The sequence below is a fragment of the Nycticebus coucang genome, chromosome 12, assembly GCF_027406575.1.
Source record: "Nycticebus coucang isolate mNycCou1 chromosome 12, mNycCou1.pri, whole genome shotgun sequence".
In the NCBI taxonomy this organism is placed as follows: domain Eukaryota; kingdom Metazoa; phylum Chordata; class Mammalia; order Primates; family Lorisidae; genus Nycticebus; species Nycticebus coucang.
The window spans coordinates 53,135,131-53,152,296 of record NC_069791.1 but is presented as its reverse complement, the minus strand read 5'-3'; the positions used below and the strand labels follow the sequence as shown (position 1 = coordinate 53,152,296).

The following is a 17,166-nucleotide window of genomic DNA, read 5'->3' as shown; positions in this document are numbered from 1 at the left end:
TGGCTGAATAGTATTCCATGATATACATATGCCGTAGTTTGTTTCCTGATTTTTTTTCTTTTTTTTTTTTTGAGACAGAGTCTCACTGTGTTGCCCTTGGTAGAGTGCTGTGGTGTCACAGCTCACAGCAACCTCAAACTCTTGGGCTTACGTGATTCTCTTGCCTCAGCCTCCCGAGTAGCTCGGACTACAGGTGCCCACCACAACAACACCGGCTATTTTTTGGTTGCAGTTGTCATTGTTTTAATTTTAGTTTTGTTTTTTTTTAAGTTTTTGGCCAGGGCTGGGTTTGAACTTGGCGTCTAAAGCCCCCCTCTGTAGGAATTCTGGAGCTGCCACTGCACCCAGAAATGGCTAGTTAGAGAGAAGAACCTCCTAGTGACTATGGTTGCTAGATACTAAAAGAGGAGAGCAGAGCAGGCCACACATCCACACCAGTGGAACTTTCCAGAGATAGTACTGCGTAGTGTACCCAGTGGGCCTAAATTTTAATCCTAGCTCCACCACTTAGCAAAGTCAAAATTCAAAAGATAGAAGAGGGTATATAGTGAAAATATGCCTCCTCCTCCTACACCTGTTTCCTGTGTATTCACTTCCTCTCCCCAGAGGCAACCAAAGTTATCATTTTCTTATGTTTACTTTTCTTATGTTTATGAATCTTTTTTTCATATACGAGGCATACATTTTTTCTCCCCCTTTTAATTTTTTCATTTTATTTGTTTGTTTGTTTGTTTATTTATTTGAGACAGAGTCTCACTGTTTCCCTGGGTAGAGTGCTGTGGCTTTGTAGCTCACAGAAAACTCAAAACTCTTGGCTCAAGTGATTCTCTTGCCTCAGCCTTCTGAGTAGCTGGGACTACAGGTGCCCACCACAATGTCTGGTGTGTTTTTCTGTTTTTGGTAGAGATGGGCTCTCCCTCTTGCTCAGGCTGATCTGGAACTGGTGAGCCCAGGTGATTCACCTGTCTCGGCTTCCCAGAGTGGTAGGATTACAGGCACCCCATGCCTGGCCCTTCTCCCCCCTTTTAGACAAACAGTAGATAGTTTAATATCTTGCCTTCTTTAGTTAATATTTCTTAGATATTGTTCTCTATCAGTCATAAAGACTTTCCTTATTCTTCTGTTATAGCTGCACAGCAATCTACGGAATGAGTAAACTATAATTTATAATATTTAATCTATTCTTTTAGGTGGACATTTAGTTTTGTATGTGTATTTGTAATTCTGATAGATATTACAAATTACCCTCCAAAAAGGTTGAACTAGTTTATACTCCTGCCAACAATGTGTAAGAGTTTGGGCAATTACTTAAGTCTCCAAGTCTCAGTTTCCTTACCTGTAAAATAAGCAAAGCAGTACCGATTTCTTGGAATTATTGTGGAGATTACTGAAGATGATACATGAATTATTTGGCACGTAGGACTTGGTGCTCTCCAAATGAGAATATTGTTTTATTTGGTATCAGAGAGATATTGTTCCAGCCAGATAAATGGCTGTGAGGGGACCTCCTTGCCAGCCTGGGGCTCTCTGATTTGGACAAGGGGCAGATTCCGTAGGAAGTAGCAACTCAGTTGTGTACATGGCCAGGCACTGTGTCTCACGCTTATAATCCTAGCATTCTGGGATGCGAAGGTGGGAGGATCACTTGAAATCAGGAGTCAACCAGCCTGAGCAAGAGTGAGACCCCATCTCTACTAAAACCGGAAAAGTCAGCCAGATATTGTGGTGGGCACCTGTAGTCCCAGCTCCTGGGAAGGCTGAAGCAGAAGGATTGCTTGAGCCTGCGAGTTTGAGGTTGTCGTGAGTGAGGCTGACTCTATAGCACTCTAGCCTGGAAAAAGACTGTCTAAAAAAAAAAAAAAGAAAAAGGGCGGCGCCTGTGGCTCAAGGAGTAGGGCGCCAGTCCCATATGCTGGAGGTGGCGGGTTCAAACCCAGATCCAGCCAAAAACAAAACAAAAAAAAAGAAAAGAAAAGAAAGCGTTGTATACCTACTCCTGCCAGGATGCCTTATCTCCAGGGCACCTCAACCTCCCCCATATGGCTCCTATTCCCAGGTCTCTCCAAACTGAAAACACGCGTTGAATCTAAAAAAAACCTGTGGGAACACGGATCCTTTCCCCTAATCATCAAGAATCTCAAGATGGAAGACTCAGACACTTACTTCTGTAAAGTGGAGGACAAGAAGAAGGAGGTGGAATTGCTGGTGTTCGGATGTGAGTGGGGCCTGCCAGGAGGAGGATAGCTCCAGCCTGATTCCTTTCCCTTCCTCTCACCCTTGCACCAAAACCGGCCCGAGCTGATGATACTACAACAGCCCAGATGGGATCTACTGGCCACTGACTTCCTTCCAACCCTCTTCAGGCATTGAGTTGGGAAGGGGTGGGAGGAAGAGGCCCAGAGAGAGGGAAGGAACCAGAGGAAGGAGGAAGAGACACTAGGGGAAAAAGGAAGAGGGGAGAGGAGAAGGGGAAAGGGAAAGGGAAACCCTGCATTGGCCAGGGGTGGGCTGCTGGGTCCTGGGTGATATTGGTTGGGGGGATAATGGAGAGACACTCTTGGTTTTCTGTCCTCTTTCCTTCTCCATGGGGATGGTGTGTGTGTGACACAGGTGGCCTGTTCCCTCCACAGTGACTGCCAAGTCAGACACCCGCCTGCTGCAGGGGGAGAGCCTGACCCTGACCTTGGAGAGCCCCCGTGGTAGCAATCCCTCAGTGCAATGTAAGAGTCCAGGCAATAAAAAGATAAAGGGGGTCAGTGTCCTCTCAGTGTCTGCAGTGGAGCCCCAGGATAGTGGCTCCTGGGCGTGCACTGTCTCCCAGGACCAGAAGACACTGGAGTTCAAGATAAACATCGAGGTGCTGGGTAAGTGGACCTCCTCCCCTGCAGCCTCCTCTCTGCCCCAGAGCTGACAGGCTCTTCTCTCTCTCTCTCTGCTCTGCGCCTGGGTCTGGTGCTAGGGCATGGGGAGGCTGGGTCCAGACCCCCCAAAGCTGAGACCTGTCCCAAGGGACACACTGGACCCTTTCATCCTCCTCTGATTAGCAGCCAGCCCTCAGTGTGGTTGACATGGCCAAAGCGAGGGTGGGGGATGGTAAGGAGGGATGTGAATGGTGCCAGGGCCTCCTGGGAGAGGACTCCAAGGAGGAGTGGGTCTGTCTTCTTTGATATCTCAGCTCCCCACTCCACCAGGCTGGCAGGTTCACTTACTCAGGGACACTAATGCCAGCAAGCCAGACCTGAGGAAATTCTACACCGTACCTCTACACCCCTGAAAGAGGCACTGTGGGGAGACCAAGGTCCCACCCCAGATCCTGTCCTCTGGGTGCCTCTGTGCTAGTTTAGTGCATGGACTATGAAATCCTGACTCCGTCACAACCATGTGGCCTTGGGCAAGTTACCAAACCTCTCTGTGCTTGGTTTTTGCAGCTGTAAAATGGGGATTATGGTAACTGCATTAATACCTACCTTGCAGGTGTAAACAAATATACTTAAGAGAACAGTGCCTGGTGTGGTAGAAAGCCCTACTGAAGGGATTGGTCTTATTCTGTGAAAGGTGACAAATGACACCCCTAAGGAGTGGAAGCCAAATGGCTCTGAGATCCTGAGATCCATTTGAGATCCTGAGGAGGATGTTGAGGACGGGGCCATCCCCCAACAACCCCTTCCTGTGGCTGGGCTGCTCTGTGTTGGTTTCTGGAGGAGGGAGGTGGGCTGCTAGCTGGGTAGAGAGAAAGAGAGAAGACTGGAGAGGCAGGAAGAAATTTAAATACCTGAAGTGACAAGTAAGGACTAAGATTGGACATTCCTGGTCCCCTTTTCATCTCTTTGCTGTCCCTGCCACAAGCCTATCCCACCCTGTACACCTCGTCTTCTTAACTCCTTCTCACCCAGAGTCTCTTTCTTCCCACCTCCAGCTTTCCAGAGGGCCGCAAGCACCATTTATAAGAAAGAGGGGGAGCAGGTGGAGTTCTCCTTCCCCCTCACCTTCAAGGTGGAAAGCCTGGAGGGTGAGCTAAGGTGGCAGGCAGAGAGGGCTTCCTCGTCTAAGCCCTGGGTCACCTTCTTCTTGAAGAACAATAAGGTGTCCGTGAAAGGGGTTGCCCAGGACCCCAAGCTTCAGATGGATGAGAAGCTCCCACTCCACTTCACCCTGCCCCAGGCCTTGCCTCAGTATGCTGGTTCTGGAAACCTGACCCTGGTTCTTACCAAGGGAAAGCTGCAGCAGGAAGTGAAGCTCCTGGTGATGAGAGGTGAGGTGCTAGGATGAGGAGGGTAGGGCAAGGGAAGAAGGCAGAGGGGCCAGGCCCCAGGGGGGATGCCTGGTTGCCCTGTTGAAGTGATCAAGGGTCCTCTGGGTTTGGGGCTGGTTTTGAACTGATGCATCCATGACCCAGCCTTGGGTGCTCTTTTGAGACTCCCCAAAGCACCTGACTTAAGAACCAGGGTTTTAGTTCTGCCTGTGCCCAATACCCTGTGGCCTGGGCTAAGCCCCCTACTGACCGCAGGTCTGCTTTCTCACCTGTCTCATAAGGATAACAAAATCTTTTCTTCGTATGCAGTAATGATGATCATGTCAAGCTCTACTGAGTTCCATGCTTCTTTATCTTGCTTCTCATCATATCAGCTCCACAAATAATAATGGCTAACACCTGAGGCTTAGCTCATGTCAGGCCACATTCAAACACTTTATATGTGTTCATGCATTTAATTATTGTCCAGGGACACACAGCTAGTAAGCAATGGAGCTGGGATTCAAATCCAAGACCACTGGACCCCAAAATCTGTGTTTCTCTCTCTCTCTTTTTTTTTTTTTTTGGATGAAAATATGTCCTTAGAGGCTAAAAGAAGGCCACCCATGCAGAGTATCATGAGACAGGGTCTCACTCTTGTCACCCAGGCTAGAGTACAGTGGCATCATCATAGCTCACTGCATCCTCAAACTCCTATCCTCAGCAATCCTCCCACCTCAGCTTCCCAAAGTGCTGGGATTACAGGTGTGAGCCACCAAGCCTGGCCTAGAGTATCATTTTGACAGAGAGTTTGAGGGTGTGGGGAACCCAGAGGCCTAAGCTCCCAGTCTTTGTCTCTCATTCCTCTGCAGTGACTCAGCTCCATAACAATTTGACCTGTGAGGTGCTGGGACCTACCTCCCCTGAGATGATACTGAGCTTGAAGCAAGAGAATCAGAAACCAAAGGTCTCAAAGAAGGAGAAGGCTGTGTGGGTGCTGGACCCCGAGGCAGGGATGTGGCAATGTCTACTGCGTGATGCAGACCAGGTCCTACTGGAATCCAAGGAGGAGGGTAAGAATCCAGGTTCAATGGCCTAACCCCAAGCCTCTGCCTCCTCAGCTGTGGGACCTTCCCATGGTAGAGACCATCCAGAGTCCAAGCATCCAAATCCCTCTGAGATGGATGGAGAGGTTATAGAGGTGTGGAGATGCAGAGGTGAAAAGGTGAGGTGAGCCATGGTTCTGGGCTCCAGGCTCCTGTTTTCAGTCCTGCAAGTACCCCCCTCCTTAAGGTCTACAGTCAAGGCATAGGGCTCAGTTGACCAAGGGTCCTCTTCGCTGGCTCCCCTCTGAACTCAGTCTCACATGCACACACACATAGGGTCCAGGGACTGGAGTCTGGACCACTGCTTCTAGCTCTCCAGAGTGCACTGTAGTCTCTAAAACACAAAACTCCTTCCCTGGCTCTGCCCCTTTAAGTCCTGGTGCCTTTGAGAACCCCATGTAGCCTCCCTCTCCCAGCCCCAGGATCAGGCCCCAGTCTGGCCAGGCAGTGGAGCCATTCCCTGCCCCTCCAGCAGACCCAGTGCCCCTGATGGAGGGCAGTGTGCCAAGCACCCTTCTCTCTCTTGCAGTTTTGCCTTCACAGTTCATCCAGATCCAGCCAATACTCCCGATAGTGCTGGGGGGCACTGCAGGCCTGCTTTTCATTGGCTTCCTCAGCATCTTCTGTGTGTGCTGTGTCAGACACCGAAGGGTGAGTGAGCCTGCCCAGACCCCACCACCCAGACCCCATGGGGCCCTCAAGCATCTGACTCTATACTAGGAAATGCTATATGTGGGGACTGCTTCTGGTCCAGTGCCCTCTGCCCACCCCAAGTGCTCTGCAGCTCTATCCAGAACCCATGCAGAGGGAGACGCAGAAAGGTGCAGAGTTCATTTCAGGGCAGATGGGCTCAGTCACAGTAACTGCTTCTCTCCCAGCTCCCCTTCCTTCCACCTCCAAGGGGCATCTCCCTTATGGAGGCCTGGGATCCTCATGACTCCCCTCCTTGTCCCTGGACAGCGCCAGACAGAGCGGAAGTCTCAGATCAAGAGACTCCTAAGTGAGAAGAAGACATGCCAGTGTGTCCAGTGAGTATTTGGGTGTAGGAGGTGAGAGAGGGGAGAGGGGAAGGGAGGGAGGGGTGGAAGAGGGGATGAAGGAAGGAGAGGAAGGGGAGCAGGAGAGAGGAGGAGAGGAGGAAGGAGTAGATAAGAGAGAGGAGGGGTGAAGAGATGGAGGCGAGGGCATGGGGCTAAAGGAGCAGGTGCAGAGGAGAGGAGTAGAAGATGGCTAGGAGCAAGAAAGGATGCAGAAGGGGGTGGACAGAGGGGAAGGGGCAGCAGGGAGGCGTCTGGTGGAGGGTGCTGCAGCTGTGGCTCAGAGGCTAGCACTACACTGGCAGAGAAAAGTCACAGAGGTCCTGGAACACACAGGAGTTGCAGTGGGTTAGATTTGCTCCCCTTATTCTTTGTTCCTCCAGCCGGTTCCAGAAGACACATAACCTCATTTGAGGCCCAAGGCCAGAGGCGCTGCCCATTCAGCAGTCTCCCCAGCTGTATGCCTGTGCTTCCTGCTTGGGGCCTGTGGACCAGATGAATGTAGCAGATCCCAAGACTCTGGCCTCCTGCTCCCCTCGTCTACAATTGGACCTTGTTTTTCCTCTTCTGTTGCCAACCCCTGGGTGAAGCCCCAACCTCACTGGCTGAATCTTGCTCTCAATTTTCCAGAGACTTAATCATAACATTCCTTTTTGTCCAAGCTCTAGCTCTTCTCTGATTATTTCTCTTTGACTGCCCACTTAGATCCCAGAGGAGTATGCAGGGCCAGCCCTGCCTGACATGGAGAATGAGGCGAAGTGTCTGGAAACATGGAGCATAGGACTATCATTTTACAGGCGAGGACTCTGTGACCAACAGATCTGAAAGTTCCTCTTGACTGCCAGCCCCCACTGCCCCATGCTGCCTGTTTCTCAGCCTGAGTTGGCAGAGCCACTGACTCACATCCTGAGTCCTGCACAAACAGGTCCCCTGAATACACCCCCATGCACAAAGCCACCCTCTTGTCCAGACACAATTCCCTATCATCCAAACAGTATAGAAACCAGCTTTGTATTTTCTGTCTATTTGAACCTTGCAAAAACCCTACAAGGCTGGAAGTGACAGCCCAAGATTATCATCTGCTGTCCAAAAGCCAGAAATGGAGCTCTGAGAGGCTGCATGACCACTTACTCAAGGTCACATAGCTAGCAGGTGAACCACCCAAGTCTCTCAGCCCCTAGTTCCACTGCTACCTCTTGCATGCAGGGGCAAATACCACTAAGATCTCTTCAGTGGCTCATCACAGGTACCCAGTGTTCACCTTTGGACTCACAGGAGCACCCTGGCCACAGGGAGGGCCTGTGTCAAAGAACTCCCGAGCATGGAAGAAGGACTGCCTGTCTAAAATCACTTTTATCACCTGCTGGTAACAGAATCCTGTTACCAGAGTATAAAGCTCTCAGTTCTCCCAATCAGAGCACCCGCTGAGAGTAGAGGCACTTTGGGAGAGAATGCCCAGTGACCAGCCATTCACCCTGTGCAGAAGTGACTTGGACTTTGCCAGAGGAGGTAGGGAGCTAGCCTAAAAGTGAACCCTCTGAGGGACCCCTGTGAACTGTGATGGCTGGGCCCCAGGCTTGGCCCCGCCTCCAGACCTTTAGGAACACAGGGCAATCAGGTTACAGCCATTGTCTTCCTCTTCTACACATTCTCTCAGACTCCTCTGCCTCTTTTTCCCTTCCCTTCACCTCCCTCAGTCCCAACTCCGTTTCCCTTTTCCTTTCTCCCCTTTTCTTCCCAGCATGCCTCTTCCAGAAAGACCACCTAATAATGCTCTAAGACCTCCCCATTTTTCACTGTGCATTTCTGACCACTCCACCCCCCTGCTTCCCTGAGCTGAAGGAAAGATACAAGAAACTTACTGCAAAGAGGATGTTCTCAGGAGTTTAGAGACCAGCCAGAGCACAAGCATCACATCCCTTCCCCTGTAGTCCCAGCTACTCAAGAGGCTGAGGCAGGGCGGTGCCTGTGGCTCAGGGCGCCGGCCCCATATACCGATGGTGGTGGGTTCAAACCCAGCCCCGGCCAAACTGCAACAACACCAAAAAAATAGCCAGGCATTGTGGCAGGCGCCTATAGTCCCAGCTACTGGGGAGGCTGAGGCAAGAGAATCGCCTAAACCCAGGAGTTGGAGGTTGCTGTAAGCTGTGATGTCATGGCACTCTACCAAGGGTGATAAAGTGAGACTCTGTCTCTAAAAAAAAAAAAAAAAAAAAGGAGGCTGAGGCAGATGGATTATTTGAACCCAAGAAAGTAGAAAGTTTGAGGTTGCTGTGGGCTAGGCTGACACCATGGCACCCAGGGCAACAGAGCGAGAGTCTGTTTCAAAAAAAAAACAAAGGAAGAGGATGCTCTTCATTTGTGTGTGTGTGTGAGAGAGAGAGAGACAGAGATAGGGAGAGAAGTGTGGAACCTTCCCTGGGGGCCAGAATCTTCTGGTCTTTGGGGTTGAATCCAAAAGAGGGGTTGTGAGGCTTCTCCCAGGAAGACGAAGTTTCTCTCGAGAGGGAAAACTTCCCTGGAGGCCCTGCATACCCAAAGGGCTCTGTGCGTGCCTTTGTGAGTGTGAGGCTAAGACTTTGTAATTACACTGTGTAATGTGTCTACTGTAGGGGTGCACCCCTGATGTGTGTGTGTACGTGCAGGGTGGGGATAAAGGACTATGAGAAACTAATGTGCCAACAGAAAAGCAGCTATACTCTATAAAATAATTTAAAGAAGTTTATTCTAAGCCAAATTTAAGGACCACAACCCTGAGCCTTGTCCAAGAAGTCTTGACCAAGTGGACTTGCTGTTGTGGGGTGACAGTTTGGTTTTATACATTTCAGGGGGACAGGAACTACAGGTAAAGTCATACATCAATATATAGAAGGCAAACATTGGTTTGGCCTGAAGAGGTCATCTCGAGGGGTGGGGGTGGGGGGCTTACAGGTTATAGTGTTTTTTTGTTGTTGGTTTTTGTAGAGACAGAGTCTCACTTTACTGCCCTCTGTAGCCACGGCTCACAGCAACCTCCAGCTCTTGGGCTTACGTGATTCTCTTGCCTCAGCCTCCCAAGCAGCTGGGACTACAGGCGCCTGCCACAACACCCAGCTATTTTTTTTTTTGTGGAGACAGAGTCTTACTTTATGGCCCTTGGTAGAGTGCCATGGCATCACACAGCTCACAGTAACCTCCAATTCCTGGGCTTAAGCAATTCTCTTGCCTCAGCCTCCTGAGTAGCTGGGACTACAGGTGCCCGCCACAACGCCCGGCTATTTTTTGGTTGCAGTTCAGCCGGGGCCGGGTTTGAACCCGCCACCCTCGGTATATGGGGCCGGCGCCCTACCGACTGAGGCACAGGCGCCGCCCAACACCCAGCTATTTTTTTGTTGCAGTTTGGCCGGGGCTGGGTTAGAATATCACTGAGCCACAGGTGCCGCCCAGGTTATAGTGGGTTTAAAGATTCTTTTATTTAGCTGACAATTGGCTGAAAGAGGCTGTGTTAACAGACCAGGAGTCGCTGAAAAGTAATGTTTAAGATAAGAGTCTGTTAATCAGAGACAAATTACAGGACACATGCTGGGACCCAAGTGGTTTGTTGTGTATACTGAGGACCTGGAAGCATGTCTTATAGAGCCTTAAGCCTATTAATGAGTCACAAAGGTCATCTCTAAGAAGGCAGGGGGACACGATGAGCCATATTTGATTTCCTTTCTCATGGATCCCCTAGGCCAACACAGGGTCCAATCAGTCAGCTGCTGGAGGGGAAGGAGTTTAAGATTTTATTTTCGTTCACAAACCTGTGTAGATTGTGTGAATCTCTGACATAAGTGTGTTTGTGTTCCAGGAGGAGGGAGCAGAGTGTGTGTGTGTGTTTGTGTGTGTGCTGGCACGCGCACCCCATCCTTTTAGGTCCCTGCACACCAATAGGAACTCCACTAGCAGCCCCTCACCCCCAGCAGTCTCTAGCAGTGGCCCTGAAAACTACACTCAAGGCACAGCCCTTACACACAGACAGCACAGTGACACAGCTCTCTCCTCCCCGACAGCTAGCTCCTCCGTACCCAGCAACACCAGCTGCCTCTTGGAGCTTGTGTTCGTGTTGAAAAACGGGATGGGGTGGGGGCAGGACACGAGCAGTTTCACCAATGAAGCCGGTTCCTCGCTATCCTCCTCCTATCCTCCCTCTCGGCGCCTTCCTTGCCCCTCCCCCTCCAAGTCACCACCGTCCAGTTCTCCGCCCTACACTCGTCCTCCCCCCACCCCCTCAAAACTGTCCCTCAGTCCCCCCAATCCCAGCTCGCAGGCAGAATGAGCCCGAGAGAGAGAGGCTCGGACAAACCGAGAGGGACAGAAACTGAGTGAGCCGGGCGGAGCCGGAGGCCGGGGCTGCGTGGGAGGAGGGAGGCCCGGAGGGAGCGGGAGGGAGGAGGGAGGAGGGCGGGCTAGCGGGAGCCGCCGGCGGCGGGAGCCCTGGAGAGCCGCGTCCGGAGTGTGGTCTCCATGGCAGTGCTGGACACAGCCAGAGGTAAGACGACCCCTGCCCAGTCCTCCGCGTCTCCTCCCCTCCTTCCACCCAGCTGCTTCCTCTCCCCGCCTGCCGTCCGGCCCCTCCTCCCCAGCCACCTGCTGTTTCTGCCCTGGAGAACCCAGTAGGGACACGACAGGAACCGCCTGACCTTACTCCTTCACCCCGAAAGGCGAAGGACTCTGTTGGTCAGGGAGGCCCCGCAGTCCCCCGCCTACTTTCCTCTGATCCCCCTCTGTCCTTCACCTCCTCTCCGTCCTTCACATCCTTCCTGCCTTCCTCCCTCTTTCTGACTCCCCATCTCTTTCTTTCTCAGCCCACCAGCTGGGCTTGGGTGGAGGTGGGTTGGGAGGGGTCCAAAGCTGCAGGGAAGAGTAGTGGGGGGGGGTGCTCCTGACCAGTTCCCTCTACCTCCCTCTGGCTAGCCATTGCCATGGCAACTAGGGTGCACTGGGCTCTGGAGGGAAGACAAAAGTGGGGGTGGACTAGGACCTAAGGGGAAGGCGAGGTTCTGAGGTTCTTCCAAGCGAAATGGCCCATCTCCATGTGGTGCCCCATCTTTACCCAATTTATCCTAAAGCCATTATGCCCCTCCTTACAACCTCCACTCTGTTCAAGGTTTGGAAGATTTCCTCTTATCCCTCTCCCTGGGCTCACTGGAGCTCAGCATCACTAAAATCAGGACTATCCTCTTTCCCATCAGAGGGAAACTGAGGCTCTGGGCCAGAGAAGGAAAGAATTAAGGTCTCTTGGAGGAAGTCACTCCCTAGTGAACATTTGCCTTTTCTCCTTGGCCTCACTATTCCCTGCTCCCTACCCCCTCCAACCCCTCCTCCCTCCAAAGCATCCTCTCCAGGGGGTTCTGAGCTTTTCCTTCTATTTTCAGATACTATCACTTTGCCCCCTCTTTCTCTTTTGCTCAAACTCTCCTCCTTCTCCCTAATTCCCCCTCTTTCCATTTCTGGATGTTTCTGATGTCAGCGGTTTCCCCGCCTTCAGATTCCCTAGCCACCCCCCACCACCTCCTTTCTCCCATTTTCCTAAATCTGAGAAGGCTTGGGGAATGGAGCTGAGCTCCAAGTCTGCTGGATCCAGGAAACCTGCAGGTCGGGATGGGGGTTGTAATACCATATCCCCTCAAGAAGAAACAAGTCATGAGTCTTGCATCAATAGCTCTGAAGAGATATTTAGAGACATGAAGATTGGGGGGGAGTAGTACTGAGCAGGGGATATCTAAGGAGGAACCTGGAAGTTCCAGAGGGAGGAAAAAGGGCTAAAGGAGACAGGGAGGTACAAATACCTCTTTCTTGGAGGTATGGAATGAGCAGGAGCTCTTAACCTGTGTGAGGTGTTTATCAATCTGACTCAAGGGACCCTAGTAATCAGTCATTTCTATAGTTTCAAGAGAAGGGTCATAAGAAGCCAGCTAGAGGCTCAGCGTCTCTGGCTCAAGTGGCTAAGGCGCCACCCACAATCCAGCCCCAGCCCGCCAAACAATAATGACGGCTGCAACCAAAAAATAGCCAGGCCTTGTGGAGGGCACCTATAGTCCCAGCTACTTGGGAGGCGGAGGCAGGAGAATCGCTTGAGCCCAGGATTTGGAGGTTGCTGTGAGCTGTGATGCCACGGCACTCTACCCAGGGTTACAGCCTTGAGGCTCTGTCTCCAAAAAAAAAAAAAGCCAGCTGGAGACCAGCCTAGGCTCTACCTTTGCCCTCCTCCTGCCACATCTCATCCTTCCATTACAGCTGGTCCAGAGGGCTGAGCACCACCTCCAATCCTTGGGGCATGCAGAAGATTTCTGACTGGTCAAGAACCAGAGGAAAAAGAGACCTGGAAGTCCCAGCATGGGGGCCAGAACCCCCAACTAGCCTCATAGTTGGGAAAGCAGCCAGCTCGCCTCTGTCATCAGTTTTTGGGGGTTACTTAAGGAAAGCCCCACTCACTATGAAGGGGGAGGACTGCCTCTGCTGACCCTCAGTCTGTTCCCCTGCCCTCCACATCTGTCCCAGTGGGGTTGATCATGCAATGCTGAGCAGCAGGGTGGTCCTGGGGGCAGTCTGCCTCTCTGCAGGGCAAGGTCTGTGGGCACCATGGGCTTGTGTGTGAGTGGGGCTCCCGGGTGATACCTAGCCCCCGCCCCCAGGAGTTCAAGGGGGGTGGGGGGCTGAGGATAGGATGGCTCGGGGTGGGCTAGGGGCAGAAGAGGCCTCCCTGCGCTCCAACGCCTTGTCCTGGCTGGCCTGTGGCCTCTTGGCACTGCTGGCCAATGCCTGGATCATCCTCAGTATCTCAGCCAAGCAGCAGAAGCACAAGCCACTGGAGTTGCTGCTCTGCTTCCTGGCGGGCACTCACATACTCATGGCAGCGGTGCCTCTCACCACCTTCGCTGTGGTGCAGCTACGGCGGCAGGCTTCCTCCGACTATGACTGGAATGAGAGCATCTGCAAAGTCTTTGTGTCTACCTACTACACGCTGGCCCTGGCGACCTGCTTCACAGTTGCCTCGCTGTCCTACCACCGCATGTGGATGGTGCGCTGGCCGGTCAACTACCGCCTCAGCAATGCCAAAAAGCAGGCACTGCATGCTGTCATGGGCATCTGGATGGTCAGCTTCATCCTCTCCACGCTGCCCTCCATTGGCTGGCACAACAATGGCGAGCGCTACTATGCCCGAGGCTGCCAGTTCATAGTCTCCAAGATCGGCCTTGGCTTTGGTGTCTGTTTCAGCCTCTTGCTACTTGGGGGTATCGTCATGGGGCTAGTCTGTGTAGCCATCACCTTCTATCAGACACTGTGGGCCCGGCCCAGGAGGGCTCGGCAGGCCCGGAGAGCGGGGGGATCTGGGGGGACCAAGGGGAGTGGGCCAGGGGGGTTGGGTACTCGGCCAGCTTTTGAGGTGCCAGCCATTGTGGTAGAGGATGCCCGAGGGAAGCGGCGGTCCTCACTGGATGGCTCCGAGTCTGCCAAGACGTCCCTGCAGGTCACCAACTTGGTCAGCGCCATCGTCTTTCTCTATGACTCGCTCACAGGGGTGCCCATCTTGGTGAGATCAGGGTCCCCCCCACCTGTTCTCCCTAATATCTAGCTCCCAGCATCATCACCTGACCTCCCACTCCATCAATCATAAAACAGTTCCATCATGTCTCCTCCAGTACCATCATCCATCTTCCTTTCTCTATCTGGTGCTTACTCCATTTGTGAGCCCCATCTCTGTGATCCATCCTCTAGTCCCCCACTAGCCCATCTCCCCCAGCTCCATCATCACCCTTAAGTTCTACTACCTATCCTCCAGTGCCCTCATCCATCCTGCAGCTCCTCAGGCCTGTCCTCCAGAAGCTGAGCTCCATTCTTCACCCCCTCATTCCCTCTGGAGATTGCATGGTTCCTGAGCACTATTGTGTGGAAACTCCACTGGGCTCACCCCATCTAGTTCCTATTCCTGAGTTTCGCTCTGCCTTCAAATTTCCTGCTGCACTTCTGTTCTTCTCCCTCCTGACTTCTAGTCTTTGTGACCAGCACACTCTCCTGATCTCGAGTCAGTCCCTTCCCTCTGCTCAGCCCATCTCCATTTCCCACTTTGCCTCTGTCCCAATCACGTGGATCATACATCCCTTCCTGACTTCTGCCCCACCAATTGCTCTAGGTATCTGGGCCCTAACTGGGCCCATTCCCATCCTCCACCAGGTGGTGAGCTTCTTCTCCCTCAAGTCGGACTCAGCGCCTCCGTGGATGGTGCTGGCTGTGCTGTGGTGCTCCATGGCACAGACGCTGCTGCTGCCCTCCTTCATCTGGTCCTGCGAACGCTACCGTGCCGACGTGCGCACAGTGTGGGAGCAGTGCGTGGCCATAATGTCCGAGGAGGATGGCGATGACGGTCAGAGGAGGGACTGGGCTTTCGCTTTCCTGGACATCTATTCCCTGTTCTGACCCTTTCCACCGCTCTTTCTCTGCGAGAGGATGGGCTGACCTGGAGTGCCCCCTGCTGGCCAGAGCCCGCACCACCCTGCTCCCCTTTCCCTATGCAGGCGCCAGGCGGCCCACTCCGGAAGCCCACACTGCCCAGCTCTGGCCCCCTCCAGACTGTTAGGACTGTTCCGAGTCCTAACACAACCGTAAGGAAGGCTGTGGCACTAAGGGGAAGCTGGGCTTCCTGAGACATCAGCTATAGGGACAGTTCTTGGGGGAGGGTAGGTAATTTTTTCAATAAATTCATTTAGGCCGGGCGCGGTGGCTCACGCCTGTAATCCTAGCACTCTGGGAGGCCCAGGGGGAGGTGGATTGCCTGAGCTCATAGGTTTGAGACCAACCTGAGCCAGAGAAAGACCCCCGTCTCTAAAAATAGCCAGGCATTGTGGCGGGCACCTGTAGTCCCAGCTACCTGGGAGGCTAAGGCAAGAGAATCACTTGAGCCCAAGAGTTTGAGGTTGCTGTGAGCTATGACGCCACATCAATCTACGGAGGGCGACAAAGTGTGACACTCTCAAAAAAAAAAAAAATTCATATACTTGTGAAGCACTAGGGATTCAGCACTGACCAGCAAATGCTAGTCACTCTCACTGTCCTCTTGGAGCCTACAGACTAATGGGAACCAAGAGGTCTCCTGGAGCTTATAAAATGGCTGGGGAGGGGGCTAGGCATTCCCCACCTGTAACCACTTTGCCCCTTTTCTCTTCTAGATGAGGGTTGTGATGACTATGCAGATGGCCGAGTGTGCAAAGTTCGCTTTGATGCTAATGAGGCCACAAGCCCAGGGGGCCGGGACCCCTCCCAGGTGAAGCTGCTACCTGGAAGGCATATGCTCTTTCCCCCTCTTGAGAGAGTCCACTACTTACAGGTATGGGACTGGGGAATATACCTGCTACCCTTGACACCCCATTCCATTCTTCTCCAGTGTCTTCCCTATCCCTGGCCTGCAAGGCACCATGAGGGGTGGATGAAAGAAAGGCATGGTATGGGCGGTGCCTGTGGCTCAAAGGAGTAGGGCACTGGCCCCATATGCTGGAAGTGGTGGGTTCAAACCCAGCCCCGGCCAAAAACTGCAAAAAAAAAAAAAAAAGAAAAGAAAGGCATGGTACAAGAAGGTCCCTTGAAGACCTCCCAAGGCCAAGTTTGTCCTTTGGAACAACTGTTCTGTAGAAGGTTGAAGGTGAAGTTGTCTTGCACAATCCCCAAGTTGGTTCCTGCCTCTGCTTCCTTTGTTCCTCTAGCACCTCCAGGTGTTACCTGTTCCTCTTCCCAGGTCCCTCTATCCCGCCGTCTATCCCATGATGAGACCAACATCTTCTCTACCCCTCGGACACCAGGCTCCTTCCTGCACAAGTGGTCCTCCTCTGATGACATCCGGGTCCTCCCAATCCAGAGCCGGGCCCTTGGGGATCCTTCTGAGTACCTGGGACAGAGACAAAGGCTGCAGAACGAAGAAGATGAGGATGAAGCTGAAGGTGGGGGGCTGGCCAGCCTTCGCCAATTCCTAGAGAGTGGGGTACTGGGATCAGGTGGGGGACCCCCTCGGGGTCCTGGTTTCTTTCGGGAGGAGATCACCACTTTCATTGATGAGACACCTTTGCCTTCTCCGACTGCCTCACCAGGGCCCTCTCCTCGTCGGCCCAGGCCACTGGGACTCTCACCCCGACGACTGTCCCTTGGGTCCCCTGATAACAGAGCTGTTGGACTTCCTTTGGGGCTAAGTACAGGGAGACGCTGTTCCCTGACTGGTGGTGAGGGTAGTACAAGGGCTTGGGGAGGATCCTGGGGCCCAAGCAACCCCATATTCCCTCAGCTAACCCTCTAAGCCCAAGTGGGCCTGCTGGACTCAGAGGTGGGGACCTGAGTGACTAACACCTCATCCTGGCCCTGAGCTTAGAACAGCTGTCTCGACTCTGGGAAGATGGGCACTGGATCTGGGGCTCTAGAGCCCCTTCTGTCTCCCTCCAAGTGACCAGATGCCCTACTCACTTGCCACCATCCCTAGCAAAATGTATTAAAGTCTGAACTGTTGCCATGGAAACCTCAGCGTCCAGTGTACTGTGATGGCAAAGTGTACCATCAGAGGCTTAGGGGGAAGAGTGGCTCCTAGAGGAAGACTAGAGCAGGGCAGCAGGAAGAGGCAGAGAAAGACACGAGGAGAAATGATCATACACCCTTTAACGTAAAGACATGTATAGAAACTGCAGAGAGGTGCATATTGAACTGGGGGCTGGTGACATGGGGACACAGTGGAGTTTGTTGGCTTGGGGTGGAAAGGATCTTTGCTCAGATTTGTGGAGGCAGTTTAGAGAGA

At 52.7% G+C, this 17,166-nt stretch overlaps 2 protein-coding genes across 3 annotated transcripts in view; both read left to right on the top strand.

Annotated features, from left to right (window-relative positions):
• CD4 (CD4 molecule) overlaps positions 1 to 7,035 on the top strand; it is a 38,820-nt gene extending 31,785 nt beyond the window's left edge. The window contains exons 4-10 of one of the 2 annotated variants that reach the window (XM_053557623.1): positions 2,057 to 2,215; positions 2,631 to 2,864; positions 3,917 to 4,252; positions 5,104 to 5,304; positions 5,867 to 5,988; positions 6,298 to 6,365; positions 6,758 to 7,035. In XM_053557623.1, coding sequence (XP_053413598.1) covers positions 2,057 to 2,215; positions 2,631 to 2,864; positions 3,917 to 4,252; positions 5,104 to 5,304; positions 5,867 to 5,988; positions 6,298 to 6,365; positions 6,758 to 6,788 — 1,151 coding nt within the window. In that variant the 3' untranslated portion in view covers positions 6,789 to 7,035. Of the gene's footprint in view, positions 1 to 2,056; positions 2,216 to 2,630; positions 2,865 to 3,916; positions 4,253 to 5,103; positions 5,305 to 5,866; positions 5,989 to 6,215; positions 6,366 to 6,757 lie in introns of both variants that reach the window. The other variant, XM_053557622.1, reaches the window with a different exon arrangement.
• Positions 7,036 to 10,613: 3,578 nt separating this feature from the next.
• GPR162 (G protein-coupled receptor 162) lies at positions 10,614 to 16,893 on the top strand. The gene is made up of 5 exons (XM_053555517.1): positions 10,614 to 10,884; positions 12,633 to 13,929; positions 14,571 to 14,760; positions 15,563 to 15,720; positions 16,126 to 16,893. The coding sequence occupies exons 2-5, from the start codon at positions 13,063 to 13,065 to the stop codon at positions 16,675 to 16,677; spliced, it is 1,767 nt and encodes a 588-aa protein (XP_053411492.1). The 5' UTR covers positions 10,614 to 10,884; positions 12,633 to 13,062; the 3' UTR covers positions 16,678 to 16,893.
• The last annotated feature ends 273 nt before the right edge of the window (positions 16,894 to 17,166 follow it).